This window comes from Podarcis raffonei, chromosome 11 (assembly GCF_027172205.1).
Source record: "Podarcis raffonei isolate rPodRaf1 chromosome 11, rPodRaf1.pri, whole genome shotgun sequence".
Classification (NCBI taxonomy): Eukaryota; Metazoa; Chordata; class Lepidosauria; order Squamata; family Lacertidae; genus Podarcis; species Podarcis raffonei.
Window position 1 is genome coordinate 39,504,903 of NC_070612.1, and position 20,269 is coordinate 39,525,171.

Consider the following 20,269-nt stretch of genomic DNA (forward strand, 5'->3'; position numbering starts at 1 on the left):
GGCGCAAAAGGAGGCACCGGATCACTTGGAGACTTATGTGGCGCTCACGGAAGTGACGACAGAGGAAGGGAGAAAAACGTGCGGGCACCATAGAGATAGGAAAAGAAGAGTACTACATCCGCCTAACTTACTGTTCTACTAGGAATGTCTCCTTTATGTTGATGAGAAAGAGGTGGAGAAGCAGCGCGTTGGTATGAAAATGTAAAAGCGAGCCGTCTGCGTCGAGCTGAGCGCTGGGCGGGTTCTGGCGGCGATGTGGGAACTTTAACTAGAAATAAGATTCCTGCAACCTGAGGTGTGTTTTGTATGGAGTTGTTGTTGTTAATAATAATAATAATAATAATAATAATAATAATAATAATACTTTTCTAGAAATTCAGAATAGCTCCACAACGGACAGTGACGGAGGGTGGGGGGGAGCAAGAGAACAAGTCCACTGCAGCCTTTCAACGAGCTGCTCAGGAGCCCTGGTATACAAAATGTTGGCAACAATATATACTTCGAAGGACTCATTAACACTTAGCTGCATTTCAGAGTTGTTACGAAGCGCCCTCTCTCAAGCACCCCTCTCCCATCAACGCTAGACCAACCCTAGGGAACGTTGCAGGTTGTTGCAAACTCATCAGTCATATGGACAACGGAGCGCCCTTACAAGGGAGCAAGCCCCGTTGGAAACCCTGGGACTAACTTCCAAGTAAATGTCTATACTATAGGATTAGCGGGCGAGTCACGTTCGCTCTTTAACTGCGATGTATAGAGTAATTATAGTGACCTATATAATCCACACTCCTTTCTCAATTGACAGCGCAGTGCAAAGACCTGGCTGGCGACTCTGCTGGGCTTTCGTCAGCAGCTCTCTCCCAACCGCATCCTCTTCAGCTTGCAGCACGGGGATAAAAATGTAAGTTGCATTTGTCATTTGCAACACGTTGCTTTTGTTCACGAGCATTAAGGAGCGTGGTTTAAAATGGGGGGGGGCTCCCTCTCTTGCTTCCGCAGGGAAGAGGTGGGCGGGGAGAGAGAGAGAGACGATGCTCTGCTACCCAATCATAGCTGCGCTGAAAGCCCTGGATGTATCACGTTCGCCCCGGAGCGGGGGTGGGAAAGGAAAATAGCATCAAAGGAAACCCGGAAGTTCTTTCTCCAGGCAATAAAATTCCCCGTCTAGCCCTTTATCTCTCTACGGAGCCTACAATAGGTGTACTGTGAGGCAAAGCAGCGTAGGCGGGGAAGAGGCTTGAGGGGGTCAAGGGTGGCGGAGGGGGCGTGGCCGCGGCTGCAGCGCCCCCTGCTCCTTTTTCAATGGGAAGGAAGTAAAGCAATAACAGCGGCGGAGGAGGCGGAGGCAGCAGAAGCAGCGGCGGCTAGCTCAGGTGAGGACATCGGGATGGCGGCGGGAGGGGTATTCCTAACAACCCCCCCGCCGCACCGCGTCACATCGCACAGCCCCAAAACTACTAGTCTGTCTACAAGGCTGCCCCGAAGGGCACCAATGGAAAAAGGGGGGCGGGCCCAGAATGGAAAGAGCGTGTTGCTGAGGGTGGACGGCACGCGGGGGCCAGTTTCTCGCTGTGTGTGTTGCGCGCGGGCGGGCGCGCGCCCGTTAGTTACCCTCCCCGCCCGCTCCCTCCAGCCCAACTGTCGTTTTTCTCATCACGCCGTCTTCGCCTTCCCTGAGTTGCCCACGCGGAGGCGCGAGGGGAAGGGAAAGGGAGCCCTGGCGTCCCCCGTACCCCCCGCCGCCCCGGTTCTGTATGCAGGGCTCCCTCAAGTAAATAATAATAATAATAATAATAATAATAATAATAATAATAATAATAATTAATTAAAGGAGCGGGAAGAAAGAGAAGGCGTTTTGTTCTCGCCTCCGGTTCTTACGCTTTAATTGCTCAAGTAGAAGAAACTCCGCCTCAGGCCACCTCGACGAACCTATTTTCGCGCGGCTTCACAGACGCCGCCTTTCTTCTCTTTAATTCAGCCCGTGTTTAAAAAAATATTAATATGGTCTATCTATCTATCTATCTATCTATGACTTCTCTTTAATTCATATGTGGACCATGTTTATTTTTTTTAAACACGGGCTGAGTCAAAGAGAAGACAGGCATATATATGCGCAGCCGCCCAGTGGCTGGAGCAACCCAGTCATGGGGGGCGGGGTACAAATAATGAAATAATGGTCGGCGTTGTTCTCCTTAACATAGAAGCTTGGGGAGGTTTCTTATGCCGCGCATCGCACAAGTCCATGTGGCTCCTGCTGCTTAACTGGTCCCAGCGGGCGATGGAACTTTTTCCCACAGCCCCCCTTGGGCTGCTATGCTGCAGGCGGCGCCGACGAGGCTCTGGGAGTCAGGGTCGTCAGGCTCCGCATTTCGCGCCTCCTCCTCCTCCTCCAGTCCTTGGCGGGCGCTTCTTTCTCTTGCCTCTGCAGCAGCGGGGGCGTCGGCACGTGGAGGCGCAGTGCAGCTGACCTTCGCGTTGCTTTTTTCCTGGCAAAATATGTACAGGGCAGGACAGTTGGGGGACTTTTCTTCTTTTTTTAATCTGGTGCTGAAGTGACTCCAAAGCAATCCCTTACAATCTATTGCAGCCTAACAGGATGGCCCATCTGGAATTTGTCACAGAGGCACTCACACGCACACACACACAAACACACAAAATTGTACATCTGCCTGCGCTTGGGTACCCAGAGTTTAAATGCATGCCCTTTCGCGCACCCTTTCAAATGCATGCATTTGGAGAGGACCCCTAACTTGGCAGAGAGGAGCTGGACCTGGAGTACATGACAAGACTGTGTCAATACAGGACATATCATTTGACATTGAAATGCAGGGCAATCCTGTATTAAACAGGACAGGCGGCAACCCTAGGGTTGGGGGGGCGGTGGGGTGGTGGGGTGTGTCTCTCCGCCACCTGCTACAAGCACATAACTACATATTTGCAGCATAAATTAATGTTGCCACAATAGCTGGGGCAAGCTGCCTTGGGAGTCTGTCTGTTGCACATACAGACCATTGGCTTGATGTTATCCACTCGATTCTTAACTTGCTGCACATTCATTGGTGTCTGATACACAGTGCTATTCTTCTAGGGGTGGGTGGGAAAGGTGTCAGTGCTCAGCAGGAAGTTTTCACAGTAAGCGGCGCATTTTTACAGGCAGCCATGTATCTAGAGGTTTTTAATGTTTGACATTTTATTATGTTTTTATATCTGCTGGAAGCCACCCGGAGTGGCATGAGGTAACAATAATGAAATTATTATTATTATTATTATTTATTATTATATTTTACTAGCCCTTTTCATCTAGAAAAGAGTGCCTTTAACTGTGTACCCAGAATAAAATGATACATAGAATTGTAAAAGTGTAGAGTTGGAAGGGACCCTGAGGATCACCTAGTCAAACCCCTTCAAATGCAGGAATCTTTTGCCCAATGTGGGGCTCAATTTCACGACTCCGAGATTAAGAGTCTCATGCTCTACCAACTGAAGGGGGTGGGGAAGCAACACTGCTGATATGTGTCTTTCTGCAGTCCACTATAAGCTGCTTTCTAACTGTTATGGCAAGGACATTTTAGAGACATCAAGTGACATGGAGAGGGTACCTGGTATACTTGAGCCTGATGCATTAAAGTAAATAAATTTTACTAGAACTCATTAATGGCATTGAAGTGCAATAAGTCTGAGAGAGCCGTTGACTCAGGTATATTTAGCCTGGTTGTTAAGAGATGATGAAGGAAGGCCATTCGCACAATAAATGGTGATCAAATTAACAGCCTGATAAGTTGCAGAGTTAGGTGACCCTAAGCTATTTTAAATAGATGTGAGTTTAAGCACACCTAATTCTGCATTGGATCAAGCTATAAAAGGGAGGTATTGCAGTTTCATCCCTACTATGTTGGCTTAAAAGTAAGCCCCGTCTTTTTCAGGATTTACTGGCAAGTTAAAGGTGCAAAACTTAAACCCACTTACCTGGGAGAAAGCCACAAGGAATTCAATAGAATTTGCTTCTGAATGGAGATGATTAGGGTTGTACCATAAATATATTTAGGATTGTAACCATAGGTAGCAGAAATATTAGACCATATGAAGACTAGTCTAGAAGCAAAGGATAAACATGAAAGTATGACAGCGACAAAAAGAATGCAATAGATGTGAAACCTTGTTTCTACTTGGATTATGTAGAACTTTCTTTGGGAATAGTGCTACAGAGTTACTTCTCATGCTTCCGAGTTTCAAATAGATTAAGTCCCTGTTGCCATCTGTCTTCTTCTAAAGTCTGTCCAGTGTTAGCCCTACTCAGAGCAGACTCACTGAAACTCATGGATGTGACTTATTTAGCTCCATAATTTCCATGAGTCCCTTCTGGGTATAATTTAGTTGTATGCAATGTGTGTTTATGTTCCAGGAAAACTGTGTGTCTCCTTGTGAAACAAGCTTAAATAGCTATTTTAAAAATTGAAACATGTAGCAAAGAATTAGTCACATAACAACAGGTACAAATAACATCTTTAAAAACAATGGGATTAACATATTAACAAACATGAAGATTTCTGCTGCATATCTAGAGTTCAGATAACTATTGCATGTGCTCCTCCTGCAAGCTTCCTTGCTGTAGTTTCCATCAGCACATCTATTTTAAACAGAACCAAATGACCTTGAGCAGGCTGCCTTTCAGACTTAAGTTTTTTGTAAAGTGTGCAAACCATGAAAATAGTTTCAATATTTACTAGCAATGCCTTTTGAGCTATTAACAAAGCCAGCAGGATTACTCTGCTTCTTCTTTATTATAATAACATTCATTTAGATTTGCTCTTGAAGTAACTAAAAGTTTATGTTCTTTTTATATTAAATTGCCTAATTCTGCAAAAAGGAGAACAAATGTATCTACAGTTGCAGTTTCGTTGTGGTGTCAAGGTAATGTGAAACTAGAAGGATACAAGTTTGTTTTACAAATAAAGTCGTATAGATAATACGTATATAGATCACTGCAACATAGGGCTGCCTCTGAAGACCATTGAGAAACTTCAGCTGGTGCAGAATTTCAGTGGCTAGGTTGCTCACCACAGCAAGACCATGTGAGCATATTACAGTGATCCTGGCCCGACTGCACTGGCTGCCAATTTAGGTTTCCAGGACCAATTCAAGGTGCTGGTTTTGACCTATAAAGCCTTAAACTGCTCAGGACCGCAATACCTCAAGGACCGCCTTTCTGCATCTGAACCTACCCAGACCTTGCAAACTTCATCTGAATCCCTTCTTCACATATCTCCTCCATGAGAAGTCTGGATGGTGGCAACACAAGAACAGGCCTTTTCTGCGATGGCCCCCTGTTTGTGGAATGCTCACCCCTGGCAGGCTCACCTGGCACCTTTATTACAGATCTTTAGGCTCCAGGCAAAAATGTTTCTCTCTAAGCAGTTCTTTGGCTGATTAGCATTCTGTGGCCTGTCAAATACGTTTGTAGAAGGGGTGCTATTGGTTTATTTTTGTTTTATTACATATTTTGTGTTCTGTTTTTGTTTTATTATGTATTTTGCATTCTCATTTTGTATTTTTATGTTGTGAACAGTCCTGTGATCTTCGGACGAAGGGTGGTATACAATATATGCTGGTAATCTAATTAAAGAGGTTCATTAGGTTTGAGCGAGAGTAGAATAAATAAAACATGGTAATTTCATAAGACCTAATCAATCCAAAATATGTTTAGGATCTCATCAAAGCTAAAAGAGAAAATAATTGAAGGGTGGGAGGCATGTAACAATTTTGCTCCCCAGCACCACCTGCTTTTGTTACCATGTCCGGGACTAGGCGAGTAATAAACAGCAACCACCCAGTGTGGAAGTCCTGGCCTGGCTGGAACTAACATCTAGAGGCTTAAGCAGGAAGTTCTAGGCCAATAGATTCAGCTGCAGAAATTATTATTATTATTATTATTATTATTATTATTATTATTATGGAATGTTGGAGAACAAGAAGAGGGACTTAAATATACCTTTGTCTTCCTGTGGTGACTATTGTAGCAACGTCTATTTTATTATGTTTTAAATATACTGTAAGCCACCTCAAGAACTTTGGTTAGAAGGTTGGGTATAAATACTCCTAAATAATAAATTGTTTGTTTGTTTGTTTGTCTGAAGATGTGAAGGGTTTTTAAATTTTAAAACAAAACAAAAAAAACTAGTTGAATTAACTATCATGTCAACAAACAGAAAGAAGGGAAATGCCATTCTCATGGAGCAAGGGCATATTATTTTTTTAAAAACTGGAGTTGACAAATGGCAATATTATTTATTTTGTGTGTGTGGTAGGCTTAAAAGCTTTTGTGTTTGGCCATTCAGGTGCCATAGCTGTCAACATTTCCCTTTTTTAAAGGGAAATTCCCTTATTACGAATAGGATTCCTCGCAAGAAAAGGGAAAAGTTGACAGCTATGTCAGGTGCAAATATTTATTAATTAGATATATTCTTAGTTCTGGCATTTTGATATGTGATCTGAGAGTGAGGCGGCAGATATTTGTAAGGAACCATTTCTGGGAAATTATTTTCCAGCATTGACCACATGTATAGCTGAATCATATGCACTTGACAGTAAATCTCATTCAATTTAGTGGAATTTATCAGAAAACATGCTTCAATTGGGTTGGAGCAGAGCAGTGGAATTTGTGGCAGAAGAATGGAAAAATCCAGAGCGGTGGCTGCAGGACTGGTGTATATTTCCATTGTTGTGGAAATGGACAACTACAGGGCTTGCTTGATTTACCCCCTATTGTGTAAGAGATGGTTTCACGTGTTTCCGTGGCTGCAATGAAGAGGTCTCCAGGATGGACCTCATTCTCTACCAGCAGAGAGAGAGGCCACAATATCCTAAGACCCCTTGGATGCCTTGCAGATACCTTATTTTTATCCTGTTTAAGATAGAATGCATTGAAAAGCAATAAACATACAATGCTTTGTAAGACATGACCTTTAGTTCTGTGCATGCAATATGTCACTATAAATAAGAAATCCCTCTTTGGAAGTGTTTATATAGACCTTGAAATTAATATGTTTTCCAGCTTTGATTCATATTCAGTCTCCAGCTTCAGTTTCAAACTCCAATTAATGTTTCTTTCTTACAAGCCAATCACATGTACATTTATTCAGAACAATAATACTAAGGGTACTATCTGAGACTTAGTCCTGAGTAATTGTGTGTAGGATTAAGCTGCTTTAAAAAAAAATTGCTACTCTATCTTACAATACTGTATTTTCCCATAATCTACCTTTGCAGATATGTGCTGTCTTGTCCTTGATCACAACAGAAACCTATTCATGTCTGAATCTTTCTATTATCCTAGGAGGTGAACTGATGATGAGCACTGTCCAGTGCTAGAACTAACCGAAGAGGGAACTCTTTAGCAAATATGCTGTTTTGTGGCTTTTGGTTTCTACATAGTTCAGCTTTCCGCTTTAACTCTCGGTAAGAGAATAACATGTTCTGGGCAATTGTATAATATAAATTTCTGAAGCTGTAAAATTTTCTGCATCGTTTGTTTTGGTGGGATTATTTAAACGAATATTGTTTTGAAATGTTTGCTAAGTAGTGATCCTTCTAACTAGCAATGCTTCTCATCTGTGGCAGTATCAACACTATCAGAACAATAAAGGTCCCTTACATGGACATCTGTGGAGAGGAAGAGCTGCAATCCCTTGATTCCCAGCTTTCATTTATTTTAAAAGTAAATTTCTAGCATTTGTGGGACCAAACAAGCAGCCACTATTCTCATTGGTTTTGTGAGAAACAAGCCTGCTCCTACCATTCACTGTTTTTAGACGATGAAGTCATAGTCATTACTGACATTTAGGAAAGCATATCTAACTAATAGGGGGGGGGGAAAGCTAGAATGAAACACCCATTGTCTAAAATCAAGAAACATAATTCCTTGGTCCATTTTAAAGTCTTTTATGCTGGTCTTCTCTTGGGAAGTGTTGCAGCCTCATAGAAAACTAAAATTCAAGATTTTAGTATAGCTGAGATTGGGGATTTGTGGCGTAAAGTCAAAACAATAGATGGTAGCAAAGACAAGCTTTAACTCTGGTCTTATCTCATACAAAAATGTGATTTTTCAGAGTTTGTAAACATTTTAAAAATAATACCAGTTCAGATAAGTCACATCATTATTGCATTCATTTTGCAGAGGCTAAGAGAACCTTGTGTTACACCAGATCTGCAACGCGGGGTTGATAATACTGTTTTTGTTGGGGAGAGGGGGTTAAATTAGTGTGTGAAAACAGTGAAGCATCATCCAGTGTTGTTGTTGTGACTTTCTTGTTGTTTTACTTAGTACTTTACAGTGAAAAGAGGGCTGTGGAGTTGATTGTAGCAGAAATACAATTAAAGTTTGGAGGAGGTGAAGGTAGTCAGGGAAAGAACAGAGATTCAGCACTACATGGAAAGCCATTGTATGGATGTGGTGTCCAGTCTATCCATAGATGCACAGCAGGACTTTTCCACTGAAAGGAAGTTCTAATACTTCAAACCTAGATTCTTATGAGGTTGATTTTAATTATGGTTGGCACCCAGAGAAGGATTTGTGTGAACAGAAGGCAGTTCTCCATGAATACAGCTTCCCATCTGATTTCTGCCGATTTTACCCTACTACAACTAACTGTGCCAGATCATTTAATGTTCCAGAATGTCCCCCAAATCTCCCGAGAAACGTTTGTGGGGAGGGGTTACAAGGAATTGCGAGTGGAAGGTCAAAGCTGTGCAGTGCAAGTGAAGTTCTACTTGTATATCTCATCACTTTGGTTTGAAAGGAAGAGTTGTCTTTACCATGGTGGACTGAGTGCATTTTAGCTACTCACCCCATTTTCCTTGTCTCAGAGGTCCTTAGTGGGAGCTGTTGCTGCTAACTAACTACAAGAAAGGAAAAGTATGCCTCCATCATCGCCCGATGCCTCAGAGGTCATCAGTTTACTCTGTTGCTTAATAGGTAGAGGCTGAAAGTTGATGCTGGGGCAGGGGGAAGGAAGAGAGGAAGAAATGCCATATGAATAATTCTGATGTCATAGGAACACAATGTTATTTTTATACCTGATCTCAGGCTTGAATGTGATTTTATTCTGAGAATCTTTTGTTTTCTGGTTTGAGGGCTATAAAGTGGGCTACAGTACGTTTCCGAGCACAATTCAAAGTGCTGGTGCTGACCTTTAAAGCCCTAAACGGTATACCTGAAGGAGCATCTCCACCCCCATTGTTCTGCCCAGACACTGAGGTCCAGCACCAAGGGCCTTCTGGTGGTTCCTTCGCTGCAAGAAGCCAAGTTACAGGGAACCAGGCAGAGGGCCTTCTCGGTAGTGGCATCTGCCCTGTGGAATGCGCTCCCACCAGATGTCAAAGAGAAAAACAACTACCAGACTTTTAGAAGACATCTGGGGGCAGCCCTGTTTAGGGAAGCTTTTAATGTTTGACGGACTATTGTGTTTTAATATTTTGTTGGAAGCCGCCCAGAGTGGCTGGGGAAAGCCATCCAGATGGGTGGGGTATAAATAATATAGTAGTAGTAGAAGAAGAAGAGGAAGAAGTTGTTATTTCAAATCATTGACTGATCTATAATACATTTTTATTAAATAGGATGTTTACTTTAAAAATATTGTAAAAGTACCAATTTTAGTGAGTTGGTCAGAAAAATACAGATTTTCTCCCCCCAACTCCAGTTCCTTAATTTACATCCCTAGTCACTGATAATGCCTAACACTACTAGAAAATGTTAAAAGGTAAGAAGAAGAAGAACAAGAGTTACTACCTTGGGCACTTGCATTAATTGACAGTATTTGGACCCTAGATATTTAATTATTCCTTCCTTCAATCCATATCAATATCAGATTTTATTGTCTGTTTTATTATATTTCTTTTAATTACTCCTACATAAATCCTTTCTTGTAGTGTTTCCCTCTGTTGGTTAGGCATTATCAGTGACCTAATAAATATTGTCCTTGGAGTTTTATTGACCTCATCCTTTATGCTGCTAAACTATGTATCTGCACTCAGTAAAATTCCTTGACACCAGTTGTCCAATGATAGACTTAAAAGGCGGTAGGGGAAAAAACATTGTACTGTTGTACTACTAGAAGCAAATAAATATAGTACATAACTTTTGAACTGTACAAGTAGCTGGATTTCAAATACCAAAATAATACATTCTGATAAATAACACTGAAAGCATTTCTAACCACATGTTTTTGTTTTGTTTTGTTGCCCCAATCTATAGATATTTTTCCATGCCATGGAATATTTAGAAATTGGAAAGAAGCCTAACATCTTACAGAAATAACTTAGTTCAGATATCATGTTTCTGATCCTACAAGCCATAACTGGAAGATTGGGAGCATCCTGTGGCCCTCCCTCTTCTCTTCTTGCATTCTTCAATTCCTTCATTTCCCCCCTAGTTTGAGTGAGTTTGGCATTATGTTACATATGCATGAGTTCCTTCCCCTATCATTCCGTTGGCTTAGTTTCTGAATATCCCAGAGTATTTTATGAACATTCTTAAGTGTAGAGGAGGAAAAGTCAGTTGTGGAATGTTGACGAGCAGTTCATGATGTTTTGTGAAAGAGGTGGGAGATAGCTTTGGCTGGAAGAAAAACATTTTTCATGGCTCAACAAGGGCAGTTCCATGGACTGTAAATACAAGATAGTTTGAAATCTGTCATATGTCCTTAGGAAAAGGTGAGGAAACTAAAGGGCAGCATGAAGTGTGGGCAGCAAATCCTTTGTGTGATCCTGTTGCACACAACTTAAATCAGTGTGACCTATTTTTCAGTAAATATTCATAATAATAATAGTGTCTGTGTGTGTGTGTGTGTGTGTTTTGAAATAGGTGCTCTTCAAATGCTTCCAGAAATTTTGGGTTGGACCATGTTAGCCTGTCAAAATACTACTTTATGCCCTACTGAAATTGATGCAAGATTTGGTTGACATCAGAAACTATACCACTGCTTTCTGTCATGTTAAGAACAAGCAATGAAACCTATGAAGTTCTGGTTTAAAAAACATGCAAGGTTTAAGCATGTGAGGAAATGCATGGACATTGACCCCTAGAAAAAACTTAACCCTCGCCAGGCTATAAATAACTCAACAGAAGAGCTGTCAGAGCCAGTTGTTCTGTAGTGATGAGTTCATTTATGCCTGGGATTTTCAACTTTCTTGGATTATAAAATCCTTTTACCTTTTGAAGGATATTAAATCCCTTCTCATTAAATTCACGTCACACTTTATTGCCTTCTCCCAGCTGCATTGGCCTGAGTCATGCATGGTAAACCATAGGGCTGTTAGTCTCCTCCCTGCTTGAGCTGGAAATTGACTGCAGTTTAGTTTTATTTGCTTTGCTTTTTTCCCTGCACCCCACTTTCAATCATTTTTTATTGCCTTGGAGGTTGTAGGTTCCCTAAGTCCTGAGAATTTGTTTAGCAACTTGGTAATATTTTGGAGCATATCTTCAGGCTCCTAGCCACAGTGCATTTTCCTTCAGAGGAACTATGCAGCTACAATCCATATTCCATTCGCTAGATCCCCAGTGGATTCGGGTTGTTGTATCATGTAAGGGATTCAGTTGGTGGATATAGCTATAGGAACATGGGGAGCAGTGAGAGGAGAACTGTGCCTTATCTCAGAGACTATTTCTCGCTAGTCAGCCATGACGCTTCTAGGTATACAAATGTTGTGACTTTTTATTTGTTAAACTTTTAGCCCCTGATTTTGCTGTTGCATAATGTTTGTATTTGTTGGAGGACAGGGGGGAAAGCCTGGCACACAAATTGCTCAATTTGCAATTTAGGTTTACTCACAAATGCTGTTACCACTTTGTTACTAAATGTGGTAAAATATGACATTATGTTTCTGCATTGCTTTTTCTCTTTGTCTACCATTCCCAGATGACTCTTGTTTTTCTACTTCCATAGCTCTCAGGAGCAATAAGTGGATATGATTCAGCCTGTTAAATGACACTTCCACTTTGTTTACATGTTTATCTTTCAATATAAATTTTATTTTTGGTACTTTGTATTGCTTGGCTATTGTGAATAATAGCTTTGAATTTTGCAGTAAGTTAAGTATTTCTGGGTAGGTTATCTTGAATATCTCTCAGTAACTCATTACAGTAAGGAATATTTTCAATCTTTTTACTTTTCTCTCTTTTACCAGGGTAGAAATTTGCCAAAGTATCTCAGGGAAGCGGTAACCTGCATGGTTCTTCTTCACGAATGTAACAACTCAAAACAATGGACAGATGATATCAATTAAACTGCACTTGGCAGCTGACTTTATCAGAGTAACAAGCAACTGCGTAAGCAGTGCCAGACAGCAAGGATTTTTATTACCCTAGCCACTGGGAATTATGTACAGTGTCTCAGTTCTCCGAGTGACTGCCGTTTCTACGTAGATCTTTTCAGGATTTGTAATCATGTCTGTTACTGCAACAGAAGGCGAAATTCCTAGATTTTTTGTGGGTGGTGAAGATCCAGATGAGTTTTTGAATCCATCCAGGTCTGCAGAATTTGAAGCCTTTTATGATCATGAAGATGAAGACGATGAGTATGATTCTGTATGTACTTTGTTTCATTGTTTGGGGGCAAGTAATTGTTTGAGTTGATAAGATACTAAAGCGTTGTTAACAGAGAAGATAGGAAATGAGCATAAAAAGCAATAAGCACTATGGCCCCATTTCAGCAAAGTGTTTAAATGCTTAGTTAGGTATAGTTGTAAAGAAACACATTGGCATTTGCTAAATTAAAACCAAATTGATCAAGACCAGTTTCAGCAGTTTATACAATATGTAGAAATCAAAATTGATAGCTTTTAGAAGAGTCCCAAAGTTTCATAACTGCAATATTAAGAAACAGGTTCAAACTATTTAGAAGAGCCCCAAAGTTTCATAATTGCAATATTAAGAAACAGTTATGGTTAAACTAGCATCTTAGATTCTAAGATTTGGAAAGATTTATGGAACAAGCTATTTTATTTCTTAAAAATAGCTTTTAGTTACGGTTGCTGAATGGTCATTTTGAAGAAGGACAGTTAAAGTAGAAATCATATAGTACTAATATCCTAGTTTCACTCTAGTTTCACTCGTGTTGACTAAAATTTCATTTATTGGATTGAAAGTTAAGTCTCTCACCTGTTTAAATAATAAATACAGAATGTATTTATTTCTTTTCCTAGCTGTGAAACATTTTGTTGCTTCAAGTATCATCATAGTCACGTACTATTGTGGACACATTCCAACACACTGCTGTCATACAGCTTCTTACCACAGCTTCATGGGCATCCTTCACAAGTGACATTGAAATTAATGGGGTTTCTGAAGCTGTTGCTTTGTAAATTTATTCCAGTCAGAAGAATATTTTTACTTGCAAGTGGTACTCTTAGATTTACATGGTTGATTAAGTTTGTTGGAAGGTTGTAGATGGGACATAACTAATGCCTTTGTGAACAATTTCACTTTTAAGAAAACTTGCAGCATGGGCTTACTATGTTTTATGTTTTATATATTATCATTGTTTCTGCAACCCTGCTTGTCAATTAAGACTGTATTCTTCACAAAGAGTATTAAGGCATATTGTTTCCCTCATAAATATGAAGATTTTTTTACTGCATATTGCTTAGAGAATGAAACTCTGATATTAGGTTACATTCCCTCCCCCTTAAGCATAATAAATGTTTGTGAAATGAGCCTGTTGTTTAATACTTAGTAAGAATATTGCATGGTCATTGTTCAGTTAGTATATGGTGAAAAGCTTTGAAACCCAAATTTATGTTACTGACCTTTGTAAAATTATTATTACTAGCCACCAGAAAGACAGATCATGGTTGGAATATGTTCTATGGCAAAGAAATCAAAATCAAAACCAATGAATGAAATCCTTGAACGCCTTTCCATGTTTAAATATATCACAGTAGTAATATTTGAAGAAGATGTGATTTTGAATGAACCCGTGGAAAACTGGCCTTTATGTGACTGTCTCATTTCTTTTCATTCTAAAGGTAATTACTCTCTTGTTTATTATTTGTTTGTTTGTTTGTTTGTTTGTTTAATATCCTTCCCTTCCTTCCAAAGGAAGTCAGGGTGGCAAATATATCAATAATAAAACACATGAATAATCACAATAATGTAAAATGTCTTCATATTGCATGTATTAAGTTTGAATCTTTTTGCCTTTTTGGAAAAAAATTTAATTTTAATATTAGAAAATAAATTGCCTTAAGCAACACTACTTTAAAATGTATATATGTGTGCATATATTAATTCAGTAGTTTGTAGTAATAGAAGAGACATAATGTTTCAATTAACTTGATATTTCACTGTGGTCTAAACCACTGAGTCTCTTGGGCTTGCCGATCGGAAGGTCGGTGGTTCAAATACACACAACCGTGGTGAGCTGCCATTGCTCTGTCCCAGCTTCTGTCAACCTAGCAGTTCAAAAGCATACCAATGCAAGTATATAAATAGGTACAGCTACAGTGTGAAGGTAAACAGTATTTCTGTGTGCTCTGGCACTCGTCACGGTCCTCCGTGTGCCAGTAGCGGTTTAGTCATGCTGGCCACATGACCCAGAAAGCTGTCTGTGGACAAAAGCTGGCTCCCTCAGCCCGAAAAATGAGAGGAGCACCATACCCCATAATCAACTTTGATTGGACTTAACCGCCCAGGGGTCCTTTACCTTTACCTTACCTATATGCTACAAAGCAGTGTCAATCTGTTTCACACTGCAATAAAAAAACACTTCCTTGGAAGAAAATCCCTTTATTTATATGGAATTTACTTGGGCATTGGCATGTTTAGAATATTACACTCGGGGTAAAGTACATATAATGGAAGCCCCTATTTATATTTTAAATGCAATGTCTATTCAGGGGGAGGAGAATTTAGAGCTTTTACCCCCCCTGGGGCTTCCCTGCTCAAAACTAGGATTTCCAGCTCTAGTTTGCAAAGGGTTCATGCTTTCTGTGATGGTAACAGAAAGTGGGTGTACTATTTATGTATTTTTTAAAACCAATCAGTCAGCCACTTACTGTTTTGTCAGCAGGCAATAATAACCTTGTGCTAGTACCCTTTTTGGAGCAAGGGAAAAAACTACATACGATATACATCCACATTCCTTAACTCACTTATTAGTGAGCAAGTCTCACTGAAATAAAAAATATATATTTCTAAGCAAACATGCTGATAATTGTACTGCAATTGGTGCATCAATGCCTTCTTTTAAAAGCAAAGTCACTTTGGGATGGGAGAAGTCCAATGTAGTGAAGTAATGGGAACTTATCCTTTCTTAGCTGACTAAAACAAGGAATAAAAACTAAGGAAAATTTCTAAGCTGGTTGGATCAATATGAATAGACTCACTTGAAACCAGATACTATTCACAGTTGAAGGGATTGCAGATAATTTGCACAGCCTCTTCACATAGGTCAATTGGGAAAGTAAGAATTCCAATTCATCACCAAGATTTAAACAAATGTAATCGTTGTGAACTAATATTCTGTAATATTTTTATTTAGGATTTCCATTAGACAAAGCCGTTGCCTATTCAAAGCTGAGGAATCCTTTTGTTATTAATGACTTGAATATGCAATATCACATACAAGACAGGTAAGTAAATAGCCATAAATAAATACCCACACACTAGTTGTTGAAGATCAAGTGCTTAGTACGATATTTAAAAGGCCTCAATGAAATGCTGTCTCATCAGGTTGATTATTATGGAGGTAAAGTAGTTAAAGAAAAGAAAGCTAGTAAAAAGCTGTAATGTAACTAAAATGGAATAATATTCAGCTAAGAAATGTATATAGTGTTCACCTTAAAACAGTAAATAATATTAAGTTTATGAAAGGTACAGTAAACAGAACAGGATGCAGTTTAGTATCTGTTCCAATTATGTGTTCCTGCACGGATTATAATCATGAATTATAGTCATGAAAGCAATAGAATGTAAAAAAGAATATGCCCCATGGATAAATTGTGCATATTTGTCAAAGCTAGACACTCAACAGATACGAGAAATGCTCTAGGCTATACTTCAATTCCTAATGAATGAATGAATGTGTCCTCCTTATCTTCCTTGTGGAGAGGTGGTGTACACTTCTGTTCTCCTTGTCTGGGCAGATTTAAGCTACTTCCCTGAAGAGTGGTTTGTTCACGTGTACCCATTTTATACCAGAACCTGGGTAGTAGAAGTAAAATCCAGATCTTACTACTTTGATACCATCCTTATATAGTAATTATGTGACTTTTTAGAGAAATGTTTTGAATGCATAATTCATTGATAATAGTAATTATGTGACTTTTTAGAGAAATGTTTTGAATGCATAATTCATTGATAATATTCATTTTCTGGAAAAAAAATTCTTTTAGGAGAGAGGTTTATGGCATTCTCGAAGCTGAAGGTATTTTACTTCCTCGTTACGCAGTTCTAATCCGTGATCCAAACAATCCACAAGGTAATGGCTATTATAATGGAATTTTCAAAAGACGCTATTCTAAACATTTTTTTTTCTGATTAGTAATCTTGCTTGCTTGATGCAGTGCTATATTAGAGGTTCAAGCCATTCTCCTCCTCCTCCAGGTTTGATGAAATTTTGATCTCTTAATTTTATCTCCAGCCTAAAGTCTGAGCTTCGTGTTATTTTCCAGAATGCAATTTGATTGAAGGCGAAGATCATGTGGAGGTGAACGGAGAAGTTTTCCAAAAACCATTTGTGGAGAAGCCCGTCAGTGCTGAGGACCACAATGTTTATATTTACTATCCAACATCTGCTGGTGGTGGAAGTCAGAGGCTCTTTCGGAAAGTGAGAATATGTTAAACTGAATAATAGTAAAAATGTTTTTTAAGCACTGAAATGTATTTATAGGGTGGAAAGAACTAACTTACTCAGTTCTTAGGAGAATGTTGGAAATAGCATTAGCTGGAAGGTTGCAGCTAAATTGTGTACATTGGACTTGACCCATAAGGAAGAGTGAAAAGGGAATGAGGAAGAGAATATCTCCATTAATAGAAATGGTTATCCACTGAATAACATGACAGAGGATGGCTCTGTAATATGGAAATGATGTAGTTTTCATTCAGTTAGTCTTTCATTTGTGTGTCACCTTTCCACAAAAAAATTGTGTTCAAGATAGATCACAACTTGTCTTACACCCAGTTTATCTCCCCATCTCTCATTTGGAGCAATCTCACACACTGTGTATCATTACCATCAGAAGTTTTCTGAGAGTTTATTTTGTGTCAGTCCATTAGTCCACCTCAGTAGCTCTCCAGGGCTTCTAACAAGGTTTTCCCAGCCCTACCAGAAATGCCAGGGATTAAACCATTGGATCTTTCACATGCAAAGTTTATGTGTTACTGAGGCAAGGTTGGACTGAGTGATGGTGTTTTGGAATGGGCAGAGTAGCATGGGTGTGGAGAATGTTTGCCCCTTTCTATTTCTATGCTCTGTAAGCTTGAGAGACCTCGGGTTACCTGTCTAGAGAATCTTCTGGGTCTGCTTATGCTATGGGAGAGTCAGCCTATCTAGGTTTTTCTCTTTCCTCCTTACACATTTCTGCCCTTTTTACACCACACTAAACTTTTATAACATAAGGTTGCTTTTGGTTTTACTTTTGAAGTGCTTGGGGGAAAATAGGCTAGGGAGGGATGACGAAAGAAGTACAGGGTTTTATGGATCTGAGAAGGCTTTGTCTTTGTATGAAATAATATTGATGGGAAGGTTTGTGTTTCAGATCGGTAGCAGAAGCAGTGTTTATTCCCCTGAAAGCAGTGTGCGGAAAACTGGTTCATATATCTACGAGGAGTTCATGCCTACAGATGGCACTGATGTAAAGGTATGACAACTGCATATTCTGGTTTATATTTAGAACAATCAAGTACTTAACGAACTCAGCAACTTTAGATGTGAGGCATCGCCTGAAGCACTGCTATTATTAAACTTAAAATAGTTTACATATCATGTTTTGTTTTCTCCAAGTAAAAGGAACACTTCATGTTTTAGTTTGTCTCTCTCTTTAGATACTCTTGTGATTACAGTTTACCATTCAAAAAGAACATAAACGTGCTGCCATACTGTTTTCTGAATGTGTATTCATACAAATACACTTGTCCTGAAATGAAATTATTCTAACATTTCATTCCTAAGCATACTTTCTTGAAAATAAAGTACATTGTGTTAGACCAAAATTCCAAGAAAGTGTATAGGAATGGACCTGCATTCCTAAATCATTAAACTATGCTTCAAATACTGAGATGCTTTTGACTGATCTGTACAGTCTGGAAACAGTTGTCTTCAGCGATCATGGAGCATTTCTGTGAGCAGCTCTTGGTGGTCTCCAAAGCTGCCTAAACATTCATTATCAGTTAATCATACAGCAGCTGGATTTTCTTGTTTTTTTTATTTGTCAAAATTCTTTGAAAACTAAGACAAAATATTTCTACATAGGAAAATTACAACTTGTAACTACAGATTGGCATGAGGCTTTTCAAAATTAAGTGTTTGGAAGTTTGATAATTATAGATATAATATAATCCTAACAAATCAATTGTGCCTACTTTAATTCTTTGTTGGTTCATCCTGTACAAAGGGTTGGATTCAGAGAGCTATTTTAGGCAAGACGAGGGAAATCTCTTACTTTTTTATTTGAAGAAACATACCACTGCTTTTGAAACTCCCATAGTACATTATCTGGCTGCCATGTGATGTGGGCAGGGAGCAGTTTAAAGAAAAACAAATCTAAATCCCTTTGGGTATGCAGAGCTGATTGCACATTCTTTGAATCCTGGCCAAAGATTGTAAGCTATCTGATTAGGAGTCATGTTAAATAAATTGGTAGTAGCAGAAGCTGTAATATGAAACTTTCAGCAAGATTAGGTTGCCAATTGGGACATGGATACAGTATAGCATTGGAACTTGTAGCGCTTTTCAGTTTGTCACTAATCTCCCCATGATGTGAAAGTAAGACTCTAGAGGCCCAGGAGCTGACTATGAAATAAAAAAGTAATGAACCAAAAAAAAAAGTTTTTTATTCTGTTGTAATTTTTTATTTCCAAATAAAGGTATACACAGTAGGACCAGATTATGCACATGCAGAAGCTCGTAAATCCCCTGCACTGGATGGAAAAGTGGAGCGGGACAGTGAAGGGAAAGAAGTACGGTATCCAGTCATCCTTAATGCAAGGGAGAAGCTTATAGCTTGGAAAGTATGCCTAGCTTTTAAGGTAAAACGAATGAAGGCTGGAGAAAGTGGTCTTTGTTTATACCCCAGAGGGCATCTCCTTAGCTTTCAGTTGTTATAGAATTGTTATCTGCAAGCCCAAGCACAGTGAGGCAGTGGTGGAGCACACAAGCAAAGGATGAAACAGGAGACAGGGGTTGGATTCAAGTTAGACCACATCTTTATTGATTATGGATGCAACAGGTTTGGCATAGGTATCACTCATGGCATTAAAAGGATCCACCAGCCTGCTTGCTGGTTGATGAAGCATTGGGGTTGACCAAAATTTAGGGAGGGAGGTCGCACATATGGGGAGCTCCCACTGATCAGCAGCAGGGGGTGATTGGGCATCTGGATAAAAAGTGCAGCCCTCTATAATCCTTTAAGGGGATCCTCTTATGGGACAACTTGAGAGGCAGTGTGGTGTAGTGGTTAAGAGCGGTAGACTCGTAATCCGGTGAACCGGGTTCGCGTCTCCACTCCTCCACATGCAGCTGCTGGGTGATCTTGGGCTAGTCACACTTCTTTGAAGTCTCTCAGCCTCACTCACCTCACAGAGAGTTTGTTGTGGGGGAGGAAAGGAAAGGAGAATGTTAGCCACTTTGAGACTCCTTCGGGTAGTGATAAAGCAGGATATCAAATCCAAACTCTTCTTCTTCTTCCCTCTGCCCATCCTCAGTAGTGATCCAGCCTAATGGCTTTTCTACCGTAAAGTTGTGATGATTGCTCTGAAATAGGCGAAACCTGCAGACCTGGCCAAACAGTGTGATAAAATGATCCATAGCAAGGTCAAAGTGGGAGTGTCACTCTCCAGCAGACAACCCATATACCAGTGTATTAAAGGGAGGATGGGAGGGCAGTCCTGACGCCCACTGTGGTGACTCCACTCTCCACAGCTCACCTTAAGTACTCCCAGAGTGATTCTGGCTGAGTGAAGTCTTCACCCAGGTCTGCCCTGGGAGCCCCGCTTTCCAGTCTCCTAGCCTCCCATGTGGGTGAGAAGAGCAGAAATACTATATTGCCAGCCATACCA

General features: G+C 39.9%; 1 protein-coding gene across 22 annotated transcripts in view; it reads left to right on the plus strand.

Moving 5' to 3' along the window:
* The first annotated feature begins 159 nt into the window (after positions 1 to 159).
* Positions 160 to 20,269, plus strand: part of PPIP5K2 (diphosphoinositol pentakisphosphate kinase 2) — a 50,339-nt gene continuing 30,229 nt past the window's right edge. For 8 of the 22 annotated variants that reach the window (XM_053408323.1, XM_053408328.1, XM_053408330.1 and 5 more), the window contains exons 1-10: positions 162 to 295; positions 806 to 901; positions 7,334 to 7,455; positions 12,181 to 12,580; positions 13,824 to 14,019; positions 15,534 to 15,624; positions 16,387 to 16,472; positions 16,666 to 16,820; positions 17,752 to 17,853; positions 19,079 to 19,240. In XM_053408323.1, coding sequence (XP_053264298.1) covers positions 12,440 to 12,580; positions 13,824 to 14,019; positions 15,534 to 15,624; positions 16,387 to 16,472; positions 16,666 to 16,820; positions 17,752 to 17,853; positions 19,079 to 19,240 — 933 coding nt within the window. In that variant the 5' untranslated portion in view covers positions 162 to 295; positions 806 to 901; positions 7,334 to 7,455; positions 12,181 to 12,439. Of the gene's footprint in view, positions 296 to 805; positions 902 to 1,129; positions 1,374 to 7,333; positions 7,456 to 12,180; positions 12,581 to 13,823; positions 14,020 to 15,533; positions 15,625 to 16,386; positions 16,473 to 16,665; positions 16,821 to 17,751; positions 17,854 to 19,078; positions 19,241 to 20,269 lie in introns of those variants that run through there. The other 14 variants (XM_053408336.1, XM_053408339.1, XM_053408340.1 and 11 more) reach the window with 7 other exon arrangements.